The sequence below is a fragment of the Polypterus senegalus genome, chromosome 6, assembly GCF_016835505.1.
Source record: "Polypterus senegalus isolate Bchr_013 chromosome 6, ASM1683550v1, whole genome shotgun sequence".
Classification (NCBI taxonomy): domain Eukaryota; kingdom Metazoa; phylum Chordata; class Cladistia; order Polypteriformes; family Polypteridae; genus Polypterus; species Polypterus senegalus.
In genome coordinates this window covers 1,278,029-1,299,251 of record NC_053159.1, presented here as the reverse complement: position 1 = coordinate 1,299,251, position 21,223 = coordinate 1,278,029, and the positions used below count along the sequence as shown (strand labels likewise).

The following is a 21,223-nucleotide window of genomic DNA, read 5'->3' as shown; positions in this document are numbered from 1 at the left end:
TCACTGCCCACATGACCTGCACCATCTTTAGAGTCAGCAGATGCCAGGATGTTGCTGTTAATAATGTCAATGCACTTGCAGAATCTCGTCGTCTCATTTAACAGCGGCCTTCATTACGGCGGAGCGGTGGCTCTGAGGCTAGGGGTCAGCACTGGTAATCGGAAGGCTGCCAGTTCAAATCCCGTAAACGCCAGAAGGGACTGTGCTCTTTTGGGCCCTTGAGCGAGGCCCTTAACCTGAATGCTCCGTCCTGGGCATGACGATCATCTGCATCCATCCAACCTGCAGGGAAACACTTGGGGGTTGGGGGCAGAATTGGCACTCCCGCCACCAGAAAAAAACCTGTGGTGCTGAGGCTGCACTCGGGGGTCCTAATCTGGATGAAGAGTATCGTGAGCCAATCAACGTGAACACTCGTCACTAGACTGGTGACTGAACAGCCAGTCCCGTAAGCAGCTAAGGAGTTCAATGGAAATCGCTCAATGCCAAGTTCTAATTTGAATTTGATTGTAAATCGCGTTTCACACCTGCTCGTTTCCCGTGCCTCTCCCTTTGCCACCCATTTTATTCTCCCAATATTCCATTTTTTATGCCACATCCCAAAGACGCGTCAGGTAGGCACACTGATGACACTAATTTGGCCCCAGGGCTATTGACTGTGGGTTTCCACATGTATGCCCTGTGTTGGACTGGTGGCACGTACAGGGCTGGTTCCTGCCTTGTACCCAACGCTGCCAGTACAGATGCTGGCACCCCAGTGTACAGAGGTTGAAGAATGTATGTGCGCAGGTATGGAATGGCACAATAAAAGAAACAGCAGCCATATTCAATGAAACTGGAAGTCAGAACGGACCCTGAAGGAGCGCCAGAGTGTGCCGACTTGTGTGCCCAGTCGGGTGCATGGACCAGGGCCACACCGACCCCCTCTACTGTTATTTCCCAACATAAATTAGTGAAGGCGTTTATTTGCTGATCACCACAAGGATTCTTTGCTGATGTGTTCAGCAATCTGCTGAGAACTCGAAAACCTACAATTTGAAACCTGGCATTTCTCAGCTAAACTGCTGCGGAGAACGTTTTTAAAATGAGGCACTTAACCCGTTCCTCATAAGGCTCGTCTTCCGTGTTAGCACAGCCGATGCTGCAGACGTTTCGGTGCGGGTGGACGTTGAGCGCCATCACCGGTGTGGAGTCACAACACACAATCCCACCTGGCAGGCCCTGCAGGGTCTTAAGCGGTAATTACGGCCTGCAAAGAGACAACGCTGTGATCAAGAAGACCACGAGCCGCCTCATCAAACTGAGCACAAGTGTCCTCCTTATTCGGCCATCCAAAGCAACAATTTTATTGATTTCTAACAAAATGGAAGTCAAAGATGAAAGGGTTAAATCAGCGGGGTACTTACGAGATGGCCTCTATCATGTCCACGCCCATCTCCACGCAGCAGTGGGCATGATCTGCCCGAGCCTCCGGCAGTCCGGACACGCAGTAGTAGCAGTCGCCCAGGATTTTGATTCGCAGGCAGTGATTCTCCTGAACAGAAAAAGGGAAAAACATGAATGGGAAAACAAGGAAAACGCTGGTGCTCTGACATTCCAAACTGTTTTTACCTTTTAAGGCTTTCAAAAAACTCGGGAAGAGCCACTGGCTGCTGGGGATAGCGGAAGTAATGGAGAGGTGAAGCGGGGAGCAGCAGACGTGAGCAGAGCCCACCGGCCGGCACAACTTGCATGTTGAACTGGAGACTGGTGTGCAAAAGACAAGCCCTCGTCTTACACGAACTCGACGTAAAAAAGAATCCTTGACTAGAGCCATTGAACGACACCGGGCCGAGGACACGTGTGAACGCGCAGCGCCAGCCCTCGTCAATGGGGGCTTCACTGCAAAGCAGACTTCTGAGTGCCCAGTGAGGCTTTCTGGAGAAGGTGGCACACTTGAAATTACCACTTGGGTTCAAGCGAGCGCATCGCCCCCATAAAACACACCGTACAGCGCAGACACCTTCACGTTTAACACTTTCTGTTATGTTGCAGCCTTCTGCTAAAAGCGTTTCAATTCTTTCATCAAGCAACACTCAGTAGCCCAGAGTGACAAAGCGAAGACAGGATTCTGGACATCTTGACAAATTTATTACAACTCTCACACTGACACAGGAACACACCCCCTTGGTTTGGCTCAGGTGGACCCCATTCTGCTGATCATCACGGAGACGTTTCTACACCTTCTCTGCCGCTGACCGGGCTGATTAGTAAAGGCACACACCCGTGGATGGGACGTCCCATGGCTCAAGTAAAGCCAAGCCTTGAGGCCGAAACGACTGCCGTCAGAGTGCAGAGAGGAGATTGTGACGAGGTGCAGACCTGGGAAAGGCTACAGAAAACGTCTGCAACGGTAAAGGTACCCAGGAGCACAGTGGCATCCAGAATTCTTAAATGGAAGAAGCCTGGCACAACCTCGACTCTTCCTAGAGCTGATCACCTGGCCAAACTGAGCAGTCATACGAGAGAGAGAGAGAGAGGTGGGTATGTGGGAGGAATGAAGTGGATGGGACTGGCGAGCTTTGTTGGGCTGGTTGGCCACTTCTCGTCTAAATCTTTCTAATGCTCTCAACTTACTTGGAGGACTACCATTGTTGTTTTAGGGACTGAGCTTTTTTATGGCTTTCCTCTGTCCCTTTCTGGGCATTTGTGACTTTGAAAGCCTTTGCTGCACTACTGGGCTGTGTAGGCCATAAGCCTGCATCTTGAGTTTGGGACCAGGCTGACGTGGAGCAGTCAGGAGGCCTACACGTATTTGTGGAAGTGCGGGTCTGACTTTTGTCTTTGAGGCTTGCACCTTTAATGAGTTTGGTGTGCCGTCACAGAAATCGCTGCAATGTTTTACAAATTGAGCACAAATTAAAAAAAATGAACCCAAACTACGCAAAAATCAGTCGTCGATTCCAAATCTTGAGCTTAAACAAAACCAAAGTCCAAAAATGAGAGTTAGAAAAAGATACAATTTGAAACCCACCAAATTAAAGATTTGAAGAAAGGTTAACATGAAGGGCGAGACCCCCATATATAAATATAAATAAAAGCTGAGCTGCAATGCTGGGGTGGCCCCGCCTCCCTTAACTCTACCTCAAGTGCCCAAGGCAAACAACATTAACATAAAGGCAACCATTTGTGGGAGATATTCATTAAGAAATAGGGAAGCAAAAAAGAAACCAGTATGTGCAAAAAGAAATGTAGAGAGGAAACCAAAAAAGAAAATCAAATAAAATGAAAACACACTTGAGCTCGGCCATGTTGTCTCTACGTCATTTCATACAAACCCAGGGTTGGTTACCTGGACTGAAACCCCAGAGCAATGCAATATAATATAATATAATATAATATAATATAATATAATATAATATAATATAATATAATATAATATCGGGCTTATCGCACGTATCCTCTCTGTTCTGCTCATTGTACAACGCTGTTTTGGACTATTTTTATTATTTTTCTGAATTAACGTTTGTGATATATTCAACCTGTCCAATACCTCCAGGCCACCAGATGGCGAACTCCCTGCAGCATGGAGGTGCCCCGAAGGCCAGCAGGGAATCCTGGACAATGGAGTTTTTATCCACAGCCCTGCTGGATACCATGGGGGCCGCTAGAGGACGCTGCAGGGAGGAACGAGGATTATTTTCCCTACAGCCTGGAAGTGCGTCCTAGTCGGCGGACAGAGGAAATGACGTGCTTCCAGGTTGAAGAAAAAGGAGTTTTTATCTGACCCGGAAGTGTTCCTAGTCCCATGGACAGAGAGAGCGAAACACTTCCGAGTCAAGGGCTATAAAGGGTTTAAGGGTGGCAACGCGTCTGGGAGTGGAGGATTGTAGTATTATTGAGAATTGTGTATTTGTTTATGAGTATTGTGGAGTACAGGGTGCTTTGTACACATTACTGCGTTAATAAAACCAATATTTGGACTTTCACCTGGTGTCTGACGTATTGTCCGAGGGTTCAAGAGGATGATAGCGCCCTCTATCTGTCACACGTTATAAAATTGTCATTTTTTTTTTAGGCCGCCATTCTGTTGCCCATTTCTGGTGCTGCTGTTTAGTGCTTTCACATGAAGTCAAATCTATAAAAGACAGCGGCATCCTGTGCCACACGTCCAAGTTTCTGGATAAAACACTAAATGTCGCAGTGTGGCGTTTATTTATTTATTTTTTTTGCAGTTTCGCTATGACTGCTAAAGATAATTGAGATTTCACTTGTGGGTTTTACAGTTCAGGGAATGTGGTTGTCATGTTGACTGTTGAATCAGACGCACTTTTAATGGTGTTAAAAATGAAGTACATTCTCCCGCTGCACCATCGTGTATTCATTATGGGCGCCACTGTCTCAAGCACCCAAAGTGCTCAAAAAAATAACAGGAATGACAGGAAGCGGGCACAAGAACTTACCGCTGCCAGCTTGTCAAAGCGCGCAAACAGCTCATTCAACGTCATGACGAGCTCCTGTGCCGTACACTGGGACGCCAGGCTGGTGAAACCTTCAATGTCAGCGAACAAGATGCTGCAAAGAAAGAGAAAGAGACGCAGCACATTTAATGCCATCACAATGCCTTGACCTGACTTTAGAATGAAGTGAAGAAATGGCACCCATTAGATAACACATTTAAGCACATGAGCCTGATGCCCAGTATCTGCTGTCACTATCACGTTTTACATTCACCCCGACGCTACTTTGGCTTTTTATTTTCCTTTTCAGTTTGGCTCACATGACCTGCCCAAAACTGCACAGACAACTGTGGTGATTCCTGCCAGCTCATAAAGGGGGTGCAGGCCTCAAAAACACCACCGCTGCCCTCTTTGCATGCCTGGAGCCACTGAACAGGCCTCCACCAAGGCAGCCAGGTCCGAAACTGAGGCAAAAGCATTTCATCCATCAACTTCAGAAATTTCCACAAAAGTAAGGAGAGGAAACTGTAAAACCCTCTGGTCAAAAACAACGCTGGAATACTTAGTAGCCTCTTCAGCATTGGCACCAGGAAAAACGAGTCAAAAACATTGAATTTTCTTCAATGAGAAAACGTGTTATTACATGGAACAGGAACAAGAAAATACCAGAATGCCAACGTAAATACAGTAGAAGGTCGGCCCAGCGTCCTCTGCTGTGCACATGCAGATTTAGTACATGTCCTTGGTGTGACATGTTTAGAAAGGGTCACTAATGCCAGGCTGACGTTACGAGTTTTTGTTCCACACAGAGAGCCACAGACACCTAAGATCAGTGACCAGCGCAGCACAGAACGGGACTTAAGGGACCTTCAAATCTCGACTTGGGATTGGTGAGCTCTGTTGCTCTGAATGGCCCCTTCACGTCAAACCTCCTGTAATGTTCCCGTCTTAGGCTCGAATGGCTTGGCGACTGGATGGATGGCATGCTGAGCACAATGGCACAAACTGGCACTCTGCGGTAGCATGTGGTATACAATCGTAAACCTGCTGCAGTGCCAAACACCAGCACATTTGTTGGTAACACCTGCAAATGGAGGACCGTGGGCATCTGGAATTAGAATGAAAATCACCTGACAGAATATTCCACGTTCATATTTTGGATAACAATGATTATTCACAAAAACCATTTACATATGTAGAACCACAACCATCTCTGAACACTTGGCGACATTCAGTTACAACAAATTGTGCTGTTAGACCCAGGCGAGTTATCGCTAAGCTGTTCCATGTGCCAGCCACTTGATAACTTGAATAGATGTTTAATGTTAAATAACAAAAAACATTTTATTAGTGCATTGAAAAAGCACCCTGACTTTATGGTGGCATCAGGAACACATTTACAGATTTAACAACCCTAATGGCACAGCTTTGCCATGCAGGCACCGTCCACAACTACTCTTCCTTTTCAAACCATCTCCGTCCATGCTAGTGTTTTCACGTCACTTGTGACAAGATCTCCGTCAACACTGAAGTGACACTTAGACAGTCACCTACACTGGGCATGTGCACAGCAGCAGAAACATCCTTGAAGGAACGGCAACGCTGCCCGCCAGTGGATTTATCACAAATCAGTAGTGACCGCTAAATGATTGTCCTTCTACGCATGATGGCAGCATCTGAGCTGAACACACATAACAAGTTCCATGGAAAGCAACTCCTCATCGTCTGCCATGTTGAAGTCTTCTGTGATGGGTGACCAGTCTGGAGAGGAGATGTTGTAATGCGCAGGGTCCAGTCAGGGAAGGGCCACGTAATACACACGACCCAAGTCACAATGCCAAACAGATGCTGAAGTTTAACAGTTTCAGCCATCTGTACTGTAACGCCAAGCTGGCTTCTCAGAAGTATACGGCTCTCGAGAGCGTTTTCAAAAGTCTCCATTTTTGAGGGTTAAAAACAACGGGGTAGTGTGGACGAAAGACAAAGACGAGACTAATGTCTGCAGTTTTAATGTGTGGACTTGGCCTTAGGCTGGCATCACACGGCCTGAGCGCAGCCGGTTAGAGTGGCATCCTGAACAACTGCACTTGCTGATCTCATTGCTTCGAGTGTCTCGCGTTGGACGACTGAGAATCACAGGGGGTGAGACGTTACACGACTTCCTCACTTCAAACTTCCTACTACATTTCAAAAATACGATCAGCGTGGAGCATCTACTGCACCTTCACGCTGCACTATGTGGTGGTACGACAACGACGAGACACCAGACTGCCAACAAGCCTCTCCTCTCTTTGCTCCGTCGAGATCTCCTGTGTCTCTTGGGTTCTTGAGGCTGCCTAGCCAATCTGTTGTCTTCTTCTTCTTCTTCTTGATTTGATTGGTTCTTCTTTTCTTGAGGTCACTGCATGTCCTGAGCTTCCTACTCAACTCTCGCACACACAGAAGTCGCCCCTACAGCCGGTCACTGAGCACCTTGGAGGTACTCCGAGTGTCACACTACATGAGTGCCAGTCCGCAGGGCATCCGAGTGAATCCCAGGATCTAAGGACGTGTCCTCCTGTGAGTCTCAAGCAAAGGAGATCGTGTGACGACCTCATCCAAGTCTTTAAAATCCTTAAAGACATCGATAAAGGAAATCCAGCAGAATTCCTTCAAAGTAAATGACGAATGACATACTGGAAGGTCAGCGGTGGAAATCAGAACTGAAGCCAGGAGGAGTTGTGGGAAGACATGGAGTTGAAGCAGAGACCCTGACAACCTTTAAGGGGGGTCTGGAGGAGACACGGGGACAGCCGAGCTGCCAGCTTAACAAACGAGCAACAAACGGACTGAATGGTCTCCGCACATGTCTTGGCTCTGTGAGAGACATCGGAACACAAACTGACCCTTCACACGGTCCAAACGTCACTTGTCAGCCCCGAGAGACTCTCTGCCGTCGTCCCCAGCCCAGGCACGTTTACCCTTTGCTACCTTTGTGCCAACTGCCTCCTTCCTTCATGCGCCGTAAGACGCCGCGCTTCACCATTCAGCGGACTGACGACCTTCACAAAGAGCCGGAGCCTTCGTTGTAGCCGACTAATTTTATTGGCTGCCTGACATTCTGGATGTGTAAACTCCGCGGGAACCTTTGTCATAAAGTGTGACGTCAACGGCGCTGCCAAAGTTTAGAAGGGGCCACCAGAGTGAAATTTAAAATGTGAACGTGACACTCTTAGCAGTCTGTGCTCCAGAACAACGAACTGAACGTCACTTTCAGGAGCCAAGTGGTGACAGGCAGCCAGAGCCTATCCCAGCGGCACTGCTCTGGGTGGCGCGAGTGTCCATTGGCAGGTCGGACATGGGCAACTCCCCAAACCTGCACAAAGCCAGACGTGGGTGTTGGATTCTCCAGCGTTTGGACTGTGGCCTCGTTTTATGTCGGTGCCCTTTAAGGCAAACCTTGCGACGTTACTTTTGATCTGCTCTGCCATGACTTCTACTAAAGTGTTAGTACCCACTGGCCTCCTGCTTTAAGCTGATGGAGCAAAAGGGACGTTCAATCATCTGTAAAGGAACTTCAAAAGCGGTGTCTCCATATCACAAGTGCTCCAAAACAGACCACCATCATCTCCTCACCAGTGAAACCAGCAATCCCCTAACTGGCTGCTGTGGCCTGCTACGCTCCACCGTAACTCAGGTTCAGTTCGCTCGGTAATTCAATTAAAATAAAGAGCCTGAGTGGGGCCTTAAAACGTCAAGAGCTTTTGAACGCAATTAATTGACAGCAGCCAGGCAGCCAAGCATGGCGCTGAATGCCAAGTGGCGATCGAACAAGCGGCCCCAAGTCCGCCCGGCACCATTCCTCAATACTGCAGAGTGTAAAAAAAACCTTTGACGAAACGACTTTACTACAAATAAGGCAATCTGAAAATTGAATTCAAGCAGTCGGCTGTTATGTGCAGAAGCTCAGACGCAGCCTGTTTCACAAACGTGTTTAGTGTCGCTGAAATAAGTACGAGATCATTAAGAAATAACAGAAAGAACTCAACTGCTCTTAGACGTCTGCGGTCACATTTCTTTATTTGCGTATTCCCTTCATTTTGTCCTGTCAGACTTCTCTGTGGCCATTTTGCATTTTGCCCACTGAACTGAAACTCCTCGACTGAATTAAAAGAATTTCCAAGTCATCGGCAGCACGAGGAGAAGTTCATTTCTGTGTTGAAAGGCTGACACTTTAATGCGTTTTTTTTTTTTTGCCAGCTCCATGGACCAAATTTCCTTTTTTAGCAATTAGCAAAGCCCTGAGCTGATAAACAGAGCCGGCTGCCTTCTGGCCGCTGGGCCTTAAAAGGTAAAACAGCAGCCCGGCCGCAGACACGCCATTAGGGAAGGCGATTTACATCCCGACGCTCCCTTGACGTTACATTTAGGTTCGAAAAGTCACAGCTAAACTACTGCAGGTGCAAATGTACAGCGTGGAGGAGGTTTGCTGAACGGCGTACGCCGCAGAACGACGGGCCCGGTACATCACAAGTGAGATGACACGGCGGAGTACCGAATCAGACGCCAGCAGAAGACAAGCAGAACTTCACAGACGCGCAGCCATTCAAGAAAGCGATGAGTTAGCCTTACACAAGAAAAGGAAACACTGATGGGAATCAGACAAGAGCATGAAAGACACAACTGTGTGAGCGTGTCATGGATGAACGGAATAATAATTACCGGAGCAGACACAGGAACCCCTCCTCGTTCACCCTGGGGTCTTCAGTCAGCTGCTGCAATTCTAGTTTAGTCAGGTCAAGGCCAGGCCGCATCCCTGAGAAACTCCGCTCCTTCACCCAAAGGGGGCCTTTCATGACAGAACTAGAAAAGGAACCCATCCGTGTTATGATCTGTAGGGCTCTCAAAACTCAAAATGGTGGCAAGCTGCCTTCTGTATTTTAGGGGCCTTTGAGAAGAGACTCCCAAGTGACTGCGGAGGCCAACATGTGAGCGGACTTTCTGGCTTGTGACTGGTCAGATCCACAGAGCCATCTGTAGTTGCAGCACAGCACGCTTTCCCTCCTTTGTCTCTGCCATTCACCCTCTTTCATTCGAGGGTTTTGTGCCCATGCCACGCGATTCTGTCTCAACCCGGGTGATCCCGATCTTCCCAAGGTGGATGTCGCAGGGCACAAGCTTTACCTTCAGAGGATCTTTGTACCTTTTCCTGATGTTTATGTCCCCCTGAAAGTTTTGAAAGTGGCCTATCAGACATTCTGATAACACTGCCATCCCATCAGAGCTGGTGCCACACAATCAGGATCTCAGTACTCACCGTGTTAGTAGCCCTCAGTCCTCCCTCTTCACCCCAAGGACAGAGCGGCACTGGCTCTAATGAAATACTTGACACAGGTGGGCTTCACAGCCTGCACAAGCCTAACGGAAAGTTGGGAAGAAGTGGAGAGAGGGAAACCCTAAAAACCCTGGCCCATCCACAAATGAGAAAATCAAAGTTGTTTAATAATTAAAAGATTTACTCAAAAGACCAAAACAAGCCTTATATAAAAAAAATGAACACCACCCAGAAATCAACACAAAATGGCAGGCAGCCATCGAAATATCTAAAACCTAAAAACAGGTTCTGGGGTCAAGCAGCCTGGCCCCAAATTCTACTGGCAGGCTTTGGCCTTTTCAGGTCCAAAAATGAGGAACAGTTTTGTTTTTTAATTGTTCAAAAGATTTTAAATATCCCAAAATCAGGGCTGTGGAGTCGGAGTCGAGGAGTCTGAGTTGGAGACAATTTTGGGTACCTGGAGTCGACAAAAAGTTAACCGACTCCGACTCCTACTAAATTTAAATGGGAATTAAAAAAGTAAGTTGAAATGTCCCAATTCACAAACAGTCATAATGAACTACTTCTCTGCTGTAAGAATAAAGCCCAATGCTTGCAGTGCATAACGTTACCACAAAACGAGCATGTCAAGTAACCATGAAGCATGCTTTTCATTGACTGTATGCGTCACTATATGGGATGTAATGCACAGGTAAGGTGCGGCACCGCTTTCCACTCCATTCCAACTGTGAACCTAGCCTGAAGCCCCCCATACATTTACAGATGCACTGCCGATTTTTCGGCCGTTCAACGAGTCATCATGCGTCAAACGCCTGAAAAATCATCTGGTGTGTTCTCAGCTCCGTCGGCTCCGCTTCGCTATGCGCCAGTGAAGGGGCCAAGGAGCCGAGAACACAGATCTCCCTACCCGTCTCCAGCAGAGGCTCATCCTGCTGATCAGCTGGCCGGTGAGGGACACAATGCACTTCCGGCTGGCTGACAGAGGAGACGGCCACTGCAGCTGACAGAGGCATCACATTACTTTGGATGGGGGCGGTGGTCGAGATTTTCGGCAAGCTGGATCTGCCCGTCCATGTGGACGCCCGCAATCTGCGGCCGCCAAACAGTTGTGTTTGTCTTTAATCTGGCATCATAGTAGAGTGTTGGCTTCCTAGCCAGTAGTTCTGTGGTGAAATGACATGTATGATGCCTTCCTTTCCTTCAATGGATGTAGAAAATACGTCAGCATAGTATATACATACAGAGGAGTCGGAGTCGGGGAGTCGGAGTCGGAGCATTTATCTACCGACTCCACAGCCCTGCCCAAAATATACCAAAGTACCTCTTAAGAGTAAGGAAAACGGTCAAACCTGAGAAACGAGTCCAGAATGAATGATTAAAAAAAAGGAGGATATATTGGAATTTAAGCAAAACAGACCAATAGGAGCAGCACCAAGATTAAAAAAAAAATAAAAATAGTGAGGCAAACAAATCCGAACCCGAAATCCAACAATCGAAAGCCAGAAAAACTCAAATGGTGACGGGAGAGTAAAGACAAACCACCAACCAGGAGCACAAAAGACCCTCAAATTGACCCGCTGAGGGGCTGGGCCTTCACAAGTGACATCATTGTGACTCCGCCCACAAAACACAAGGAACAAAGACCACCACATCATACGTCGACACAGTAAAAGCAAAGTTCACATAATCAATAAATGAAAATGAACATCAGGCTGTAGGGCAACAATTTAAAAGAGCAAAGATACCCCGGCTACCCCATAATGATCTGTGAGCGAGTGTCCCTGAGCTGCTGAAGGCACCAAATCGACATCTTGAACAATTCACTGGGGAGCAGAAGCACCGCGGCCATAGTGATTTTGTGTCGAGTTCGGCGGCGGTGACAGTGACAAGCACGACCTTAACGCCTCCCGGTGTAAAGCACCTGCATCTCCATTTGCGTCCTTAAGCTAAATCAATCGAATGAGCCGCACTCCGATCAATGGGGCTCTTTCAACAGGACACGGGTTATTTCGACGCCTGCCGCCTTCAGTCTTTGCTTTTTCTACCTGCTGTCAGGTCTTCAGAGTCTCGTCAGGTTTGGCTTTTCTTCTCTGCGCCTCTCAGGCTTGTGCGGTCTTGCATGGACGACATGCCGAGCATGTGGAACTGAACATTCTAGCTGGCCTTACCCACCATCTTTAGGCGGTCGGCCTGAATGCAGTCAGAGTACCCCGAGCCCTGGGCAACTTCATTCCTAAACTGAGCGGCGGCCATGCGGGCATCACTGAAAACAACAGGGGGTGACGCAACTTCCGCCGGACACACACCTGACCCGCACGGCTTCCCAAAGCGACTAACACAGCTGAAGTGCCCAGTATCTCAGAGTTCTTCACTTGTGACGCTAGCAGGTGAAGTGACACACACCTGTGACGACAGCAAGCCAAGGAATTGACCAGAAGAGTGAAACATAATGAGGGGCAGACTGAGATAAGTAACCAGCAAACAAAACACCAGGATGAACCGCAAGTCACAACCAGGAGCAGAAAAGGGAAACTGAAAACGAACGTTTGGCCTGCTTGTAAAGAAGTTAACTACGCTGCAGTTTTATGTAGGCAGGCTACCCAGCCGAGAGACAACGAAACGGGACCCCGACGCCAAATTTAGAGCGGACTTCTGCGGACAGCGACAGAGCGCCGACTGCACTCACGTGACTCATCTCAATGCGTTGGATAAAACGCAAAAACTACACTTGGCAAAAACAAATGTTTCAAAATCCCTAAAAACAGAGAGAGAAAAAACCAACAAAAGAAAAAAGAAAAGAAAACAAACGTCACAAAAGAAATGACGCTGAATTACGGCATTGCTGCGTTGTCACTTCTGTTTTCAGTTTGGCTTTGTCTGTTGGTAACGTTACGATTTTCTTTGTTATTTTGTTTCTTTCTAGTGTTGTGTGGTTTCAGGCCTGTCTCCTGTATGTAGAGCCTAAGGAAGCAGCGCCCCCAGCACTCAAGACTAAGCTTTAGAACCTTCTAGAGTGTTCTGGAGCTGGGGCACTATAGTGCAGGTTAGGGTCGTTACCGGTCACCAGACTTCGTGCTCCTACAGTTGGCCAGTAATGACTTCTTACCCATTTAAATGTTTTCTTACATCGCACTCCTGCATAACCAGAGGTGTCCAAGTCTTATTCTACAAAGTTCATTCTGTTCATCTGGACGTAGTTTTTTTTCCCACAGGAGATACGTTACATCACTCATCCAAGTGACTTCCTCAGTCTCAGTTTCTCCGCCCTTATAAACAGTACCCTGGCCAAATGGCCGCACTGGCACCGTTAACTAACGCTGGGCCATGTGATCAACGATATGCAAACTGGCAGAGAGTTGGGGAATGGCTGCAATCACCGCATTGTAAGACGAAGATGAAGGTGGAAGATGTGCCCTTAGGCCGCCTCCTCGGTTCAGAGATGGTCGTTCCTTTTTCACGTAAATGGCCTCCTTGACTCCTCGCTCAAACCAGCGTTCCTCCCTGTCCAGGATGTGCACATCTTCGTCACTGAAAGACTAACCACTGACCTGTAGGAGTAAACAGACTGCGGAGTCCTGGCCTGACGAGGTAGCTCTTCTGTGTTGTGCCATCCGCTTTGCCAGTGGTTGTTTGGTTTCCCCGATGAATAATTCACTGGCACTTAACTGCGTAAACTATATTACTCTGTCTGTGCCGGGGCACCCGGTCCTTGGGGTGGACCAATTATTGCTGTAGCAAAAAGGGGGGCCTAAGGGTACATCTCTCACCATCTTACAATGTGGTGATTGCAGCCATGCCCCCAACTCTCTGCCAATTTGCATATCGTTGATCACACGGCTCATCGTTAAGTCACTGGTGCTAGTGCGGTCATTAGGCCAGGGTACTGTTAATAAGGGTCGAGAAACTGAGACTGAGGAAGTCATTTGGACGAGTGATGTGACGTATCTCCCGTGGGGAAAAAAAAAAAAAACTACGTCCAGATGAACAGAATGAACTTTCTAGAATTTCCTTACCTGGATTATTGAGCATACATCGAGACGTCTTATGTTCTAGTCGGGTTTTTACAGTTAAACTGCAGACCACAGGGGTCACGGGTTCATTTTTTATTAATAAAATGAAATTCTGTAGTGATCATAGAAACGCTAAAATGAATAAATTCCTGTTAAGTTCCATACCTTTTTAACTAATGAAATAATATGTACACAAAATATTTATCTATAATACATATGGCAATAAAGAAAGTAAAATGATTGTCATAATTACAAGCCATAATTTAAAAAATGTTGATTGTTTATCCGTTTCTAAATTGTCCCTAGTGTGTGCTTGGTGTGTGCCCTGCGGAGGGCTGGCGCTCTGCCCGGGGTTTGTTTCCTGCCTTGCGACCTATGTTGGCTGGGATTGGCTCCAGCAGACCCCCGTGACCTTGTAGTTAGGATATAGCGGGTCAGATAATGTATGGATGGATGATTGATTGTTTATCAAGAAGGTCCGAGGTGAACGCGCTTAACAAACGTAAATCCAACGCATTTGGCCTCTAAGCTAACAAAGCCGATTTACTAAACTCAAAATTACTCACCACTCACACTCAGACAAGGAGCGTCCATTTTAAAAAAGGACAAAACGAGAAGTTCTGAGCTCATTAAAGCAGCTTCTCTTCTCTTCCAGTCCAAGTCCAGCAACTACTAGACATCTGCCGTTCCTCTCTATGCTCAGGACGACTCCTCCGATTCCCTTTCCTCCGTTTATTTCTCTGCGTTCTTTAATGTAAAAGCCAACAGTCCGCTCGCACCTCTCATCTCAAGTCACTCTGCCTACCTGCTCTCTGCTTACAGGAAGCTCTGGCAGCAAAATCACCCGCACCGTAATACCAGCGGTAAAGAAGAACTACAACTAATGAACGTAAAACTAAGAAAAGCAGATTCTGAAAAAAACGTTTTATGAGATCAGCTCGTTGACCGATGAGCCAAGGAGTCATTTGAGGGGCGGCTGTTGGTCACTAGTAGGGAGACCGTTTCTGAGTGTCGGAGTCTCCCGTTTCTGAGTGGTGTCGGAGTCTCCCGTTTCTGCGTGGTGTTGGAGTCTCCCGTTTCTGAGTGGTGTTGGAGTCTCCCGTTTCTGCTCGTTTTCCACTACGAGGTATGAGGCTGTTTTGTGGTTGCCGTTTGTTTGTTTTTATATTTTGCCTTTTCCTCATTGTTGTTCCTGCCTTGCCGTCCTTATTTGAATAAATCTTTAAATGTAAGGATTGTGCCTTGTTTTGTGCTGGATTAGTGGTTACTTGATATTCATCTTCTCCATTTTTTGAGACTTTATGTAAAAATGTCTCAGCCACATCTTGGGCCTATAAAGTTTAGCAAGTCTGCCTTTTTGAGTTTGGTGTCAAACCAATCTAGTGGGCCTGAACCTGAAATGTGGGCAGGTCTGGCCGTGTGTGCGTCTTTTTGGAGGCTTGCATGACAAACAACATTTGAGCCACTAGGGGGCCATACTGCCTGCAGAACTAAATATACAGGAGCGAAGTCAAACATGTGACAATGTGACTAAGATCACCACAAACCACATCATGACAGGAGGAAAGCTGGGGTGAAGACTCGCACGGCAGGACGAAGAGGCATGGCAAGTGAGAAAAGGCAGTGCCAAGTTGTACTGTGCAGGCGGCTAAGTGGGCACCTGACAGAAGAACTTCACCCGACAAGACGACTACAATCACTACTTACGTTCAACTTCAGCATACCACTCGAAGCTGACCCGCGGCACCACAAGTGCAGCTCTTCATCAATCACTCGCTCCACAATGCATTAGTCGAACACTTACACTAATAACAACGCTTAGCGTGGCTCACCAGCTGAAAGTCTGTTCGGTTCTTAGCCCTCCTACAATCGCCAAATTGTTTTGCTCAATAAAGAGAAAGTGCCCAGCACACATCATGAAGAGAAAGGCCACCCGTGACTTGCTTCTTTGCATTTCTCATTTACTTGCATGACACTGGTGGCACATCGCGCGTCAATGCCAAAGCATGTGGCCTGCCAGCCTTCCTAGAACACAACTCACCGTGCAGGCCCAAGGCGCTGAACCCCAGTCCACCGTGCTTAATTCCTTATCAGATATCTGCAGGATCGCCCAGAACTCCGTCAATAGGTCGACAGGGTGGGTGACGTCCCGCGTACAGAGCCCAGTGAAATTCTTACTCTGGTGTGCTCATCAACATGCGTCGTGAGCAGATTACCTTGAAATCATCTTGGTGTCACCTCGAAAGGCACTACATAAAGGATGAGTGCCAGCTGAAACCCCAGTTACCCCGTGTCACCCACCTGTGGTGTCGCCCGCCCCGCTGGGGCCGAAGAGCCTCCTGCAGCGCTGAAGTTAGGTGCCGTTTCACGCGGCCAGTGCTTACCTCACGTTATCATGCTTCTGGATGTAAATCTTATGAAACATCATATCCTCCTGCTTAGCATTAATGTCAGCTTTCATCTCCATGGCAACATGGCGGGGAAGAACGGAGAGCAACAGCCGCTCCTGTGAAGTCAAGCAGATGAAGCAGATTCAGCGCGCGGCCTTTATGAAGCACAGCTTTAATTGAGAGCTGCAAAGCAGACATACAGGGTGTGGGTGAACTGGGAAGGTGACCGGACAACCTCAGGATAAAGAAGGAGGTGTAAGGGGGAGCACAGGCTCATGGGAGATTTGGCTCCTCACAAGACGGCCAGAGAGCCCTTTATTACATTTGCAATCCGGAGTACCAGGTTGACGTCCACAACTTGTCAGACGCCAACTCTGCACTTCTGCGTTTCCAAATTGTCAGGATGAAACGGAAGCCTTCCACTCTGGCAGATGGTACATGACCATTGGCACTGGGATCACTAGAGTCGGGGGTCATAAGGCTACTTGAATGAACTAGTTGATTAGCGTCTTTATTTTTTATTACGCTGCAATGCCTGAGAGGTCGTGGGTCATGCCAACAATATAAACAGCCGCCATTGTGGTCAGCTCAACATCCAACTTGCTGGATTCCTAGAAGCCTTTCCCTGCGTGTAACTTCAGGTTGTTCGATTCATTCCGATTTTGTCGTCTGTAATTTTTGCTCGTCCCTTTTTCACGTAGACACTTCTCGTTTTATTTCTCTCTCATGTGTGATCTCAGTCTCTGTCACAGTCTGCACATCCTAGCGGTGACAGAACAATGCAGATCATCCTCCTCCATGACCTGAACTAGCATCACGTCTTTCGTGAATGACGGCAGCGCCCTTGTTACATTACGTGCGTTTTTATACGTATTTATTGACTTAGACGAGTTCTTAGGTGCATTTTGTCGTTGAGTTACGTAACCACGTCCGTCGTGCTGGTGACATCAAGTCAAGCGATGCTATAAATAAAGCAGCCGTCACAACACTTGTCACTGCTCGGTGGGTACACTTTCTGCTCTTCACGGCTCTTAGCGATGTTCATTTCTAAACGTGTAGGATGTCCCAACACTGGCTTCTTGAACTCTTTTTGGTCTTTGGCTTTTTACGTTCAGTTGTGACTTCTGCCTGATTTTTGGTGCACGCTCTTTATCTCCTGGTCCTTGCTTTGCTGGAGATAACCCTTGTACCAGCCACCAGCTGCTTTTCTTGTCATATGTGTGCGAACACGAGGTGTATCTGAAGATTATTTTTACAACGGATAAAGAACCAAGAGATGGTCATAAAAGACACAGACGTAGTCAAGGGATGGAAACTGTGAGATCAAGACACGGAGCCAGTGCCCAAGAACAAAGGGGCAAGACGCAACTCAGAAGTCAGGAGCAACACACAGTGGTAACCATGGGCACAAAACTGGCACTGTGGCCAACTTGAAATTGACGCTAAGTGCACTAAAAGTGGTGGTTCTCTTTGAAGTGCGTCCACCGAGGGCACATTCATACTGGGACCGTGGCGTATGAGTAGTGTCACACCCGTGCCTGGCTTATTTCGAGACCTCACTCCCTTCTCTTTCACTGTTGGGACTGCACTCGGATCATGGCAGTGCTCCTGTCACTAATCTGTGAAGCCCCCGGCCACTAAACTTGGCACAGACTGCTTTACCACAGCACCCAGTTTGTGTTGCTAACTAGCCAGTGCTGCAGCTGTAGAGTTAAGTAAATCTGGGCTGAAAGGCGCTATATCAAATATTCAGCCAGGGATCACAGTGGTCCACCCTGGTGACACTCAACTGACTAATCTTCAGACTCTGGAAGCTCCTGAGCTCCTTGATGGTCCCAACTAACACCTTAGGGCGCTGGTGACAGGAGCAGCAAGAGCAGTAAGGGTGACTGTCACGTGTACAGAGCACAGCAGACCACCTTCTGCACCAGCCTGGCTCCATGCCCTCCACTTCTTCTCCCTTTGGTTCCTCTTGGCTGACATTGTACATTTAAAAGCTCGCAAACCAAATGGCCACAGATAAGGAAATGTGGGCCAAAGAAATAGCCGAGATAAAAGACGTTCAATGTAATGTTTGAAAAATGAACAAAACGAGAGCTCAGGAGGAAGCGGAGGTCACGGTGACCCTGGCGTCTATGACAAGAGCTCCTCTGGCTGAGAGTATAAAAGGAGGCACCGCATGTGCGTCTCGTCTCGGGGACGGAGAGCAGCCAGGCCTCTGCTTTTCACCTCCTTCGCTCTCGCCTTTGCTTTATGTTGTTTATCGTAAGCGGCGCTGGTCTGTGTTGTTACCTTGTAATCCTTCATTTGTAATTGTAGATTATTTTGTGAATGATTTGCTCGTCGGCTCACCTGTGTTTTAAAGACAGAGCTGCGGGGGGGCGGGCCTCTCTGTTATGCGGATGATCTTTTAAGGCGGCCATTGGACTTTTTTCCTGTTTGTCGTGGGTTACGGGTAAAGGTTCTTGGTGATTTGGGGAATTGTCGAAACATAATTGTTCAAATGTTAGCCAGGCCTCCATTGCTCGCCTACAGCTGGCGCAAAACGCTGCTGCTCGATTTTTAACTGGCACAAGAAAGCATGAGCATGTTACCCCGATTGTGGCTTCCCTTCACTGGCTTCCAATTGGTTTTTGAATCCATCTTAAGATCCGTGTGTTTGTCTTTAAATCTTTTAATGGTTACGTCCCGCCTGTCTCGCTCTCTCAGGTCAGCAGACCAGATGCTTTGACGTGTTCCCAAGGCACGATGCAAACTCCGAGGTGATCGAGCTTTTTCAGGTGCAGCCCCAAAACTCAGGAACGATTTGCCGTTGCACGTTAGGCAGGCTGCTTCACTTTAAATCTTATTTAAAAACACATTTCATTTTTACTCTCTGGCTTTTAGCCCCATACGATATGTTGGCTATCTGTCTATTTTTATTACGAATGTTTCTGTGATTCGGTTTCATTTCCCCTTCGGTTTCGTGGGTCTGGTATGTTGGGTTTTAATGGCACAGCACTTCAATAAATAAATAAATAAATAAATAAATACAATGCAGGCTTTAGGTTTGGGGCTTCTTCTCTCCCCGTCTTCTAGAACAACCGCTTTGTACTGAGGAAGTCTTCATTAACCCCTTGGGTGTCGTGGCTGCCCCAGCGCTCCGTCTCCGGCTTTCTTTACTTCCCTAAGTTCTGAACGTCTACGGTTGTGTCTGCAGATATCAGTCTTTGTTTTCGCTCACACAACCCCTGAAAATGGAGACTTCTGAACGCACCCTCACCCTCGCCGTCCACAATTCAAAACTTGTGAACGCGCGCGCAGGCGCAGCACTGCAGTGTGGATGGCTGAAAACGCAGACTCCGATTGGCTCATTCTTGTTAGGTGGCTCTCCCCTGATTGGGTCTTGCTCATTCCTGTGTTTCTGGCCGTTATCGTGTGGACGGAGACTCTTTCATAATTGAGTGTGGCCCGAGTCCGTTTGTATTTAAAGGATGTGGACGTCGTGTTAGCCTGCATTGAAATTCATTTGTTTTGGCCTTTGCACAGGTGATCTAAATTTCATTAGATTTGAGTTTTTGTTTTTACTTCCATTGTGAATCTGGACTTGGTATTTTCATTTTTCATTGCGTTTTGGAAATATCGGAAACGGGACCTTATTTCCTAATGGGCACCACCATTTTGTGAGTTTCTCACTATGACAGGACACAGCGTCATCCGCACACTGAAACACAAAGGTGTGTCCAGGACTGTCAACACTTCTGGGTTCAGGTCAGTTGCAGGCGTTGTTTCTGTTTGGTGCGCCAGGTTACTCGCCCTCTGCCCGTACTGCACATTTCTGGCTGTGGCTTTCAGTTCCCCTTCTGGCTTTGTGTGCGTCTTTGGTAGCAGCCCACTCTGGCTTTGTCTCATTTTCCAGTTCCCCTCTTTCTTTTGACCCCGTGGCAGAACAGGAAGCTGGAAAAGCTTCCAGAATATTTTTACTCATTTTTTTGAACTATCAAAAGGTTTGCAATTTGCTCAAATTTCCAGTTCAGCCTTCTTGACGCACGTTGTTATGACTCGGGCCTAATCGACACCAAAAGGCCTGCGGCCTACTCACTACACAAAGGCCTAAACTTCACCAGAAGAGAATGAGGAACTGTGAATCTCCTGGCCTGGAATAACACACCTTGAAATGTTTGACTGTATGAAATCAAATCAACAGATGTCTACACACTTGAACAAGATCCAGAATCTATCAGGAACACAAAGTGAAAACAAAAGAAAGCAATTAGGAAATGGCCGTCCTCTCACCTGCTGCTGATTCTCCCTCTGAGAGTGGAGCCTCGCCTGGATACACTCCCTGGTCTCCTGAAACGCCTGCCTCTGGGACCCCTCTGCAGGATAGTGGGTGCAAACGCCAACGATGTTTGTGCAGGAGAAGATCAGCACATTGGCGACCAGCTGGTAGTGAAAAAGAAGGAAAGAAACACAAGACGTCATGAGCTACTGGACTGTCGAATTATGGAAAAGCACCGAAAAGCAAAGGGCACCGAAGAAACGGGCAAAGCGCCTAACATGGCGCGGAGACAACTAAGTGAAGAGCAGAATCACTGCTGATGGAGGAAGACAAGCTTGATGGAGCACAACTTCACCGCACGCTGAACCACGTTGACTTATCCTGGCAGCGTTCTCTTCATTGACAGCGCTTTGTAATCTTGGCGTTGTTTAGTAATTACGGTAACACCTCAGGTAACACCGGCAATGCTTAGCTCATTGTAAGAACCTACAGGAGGAACTGGACGACGTGTCTCCAACACCACGCCTAGGGTTGCTGTTTGCGGCCTCCAAAGTCTCTGACACTGCCCTCCATGCGGCTCTCATCTGCACATTCGTGCTGCCAGTGCCACCCCACACTGGGGTCATGGGGTCACAGGCCCCACTTTGCTCAGCTCCACTCCTACCAGATCCTACCGTGTGACCTGACAGGGAGAGATGTCAAGGACACACCAGGTACGCAAGATGGAGGCCCAAGGATTGATGCCAGGTATGCTCTCCTCACCAAGCCCTGTCCCCCCGTCTCACTTATCGGCGCCATGCCAATGATAT

General features: G+C 47.7%; 1 protein-coding gene across 1 annotated transcript in view; it reads right to left on the bottom strand.

Annotated features, from left to right (window-relative positions):
• Nucleotides 1-21,223, bottom strand: part of adcy5 (adenylate cyclase 5) — a 136,698-nt gene that overhangs the window by 41,731 nt on the left and 73,744 nt on the right. Inside the window, exons 2-5 of the mRNA XM_039755216.1 lie at nt 20,429-20,578; nt 16,148-16,269; nt 4,443-4,554; nt 1,407-1,534 (exon numbers count right to left, since the gene is read on the bottom strand). Coding sequence (XP_039611150.1) covers nt 1,407-1,534; nt 4,443-4,554; nt 16,148-16,269; nt 20,429-20,578 — 512 coding nt within the window. The remainder of the gene's footprint in view (nt 1-1,406; nt 1,535-4,442; nt 4,555-16,147; nt 16,270-20,428; nt 20,579-21,223) is intronic.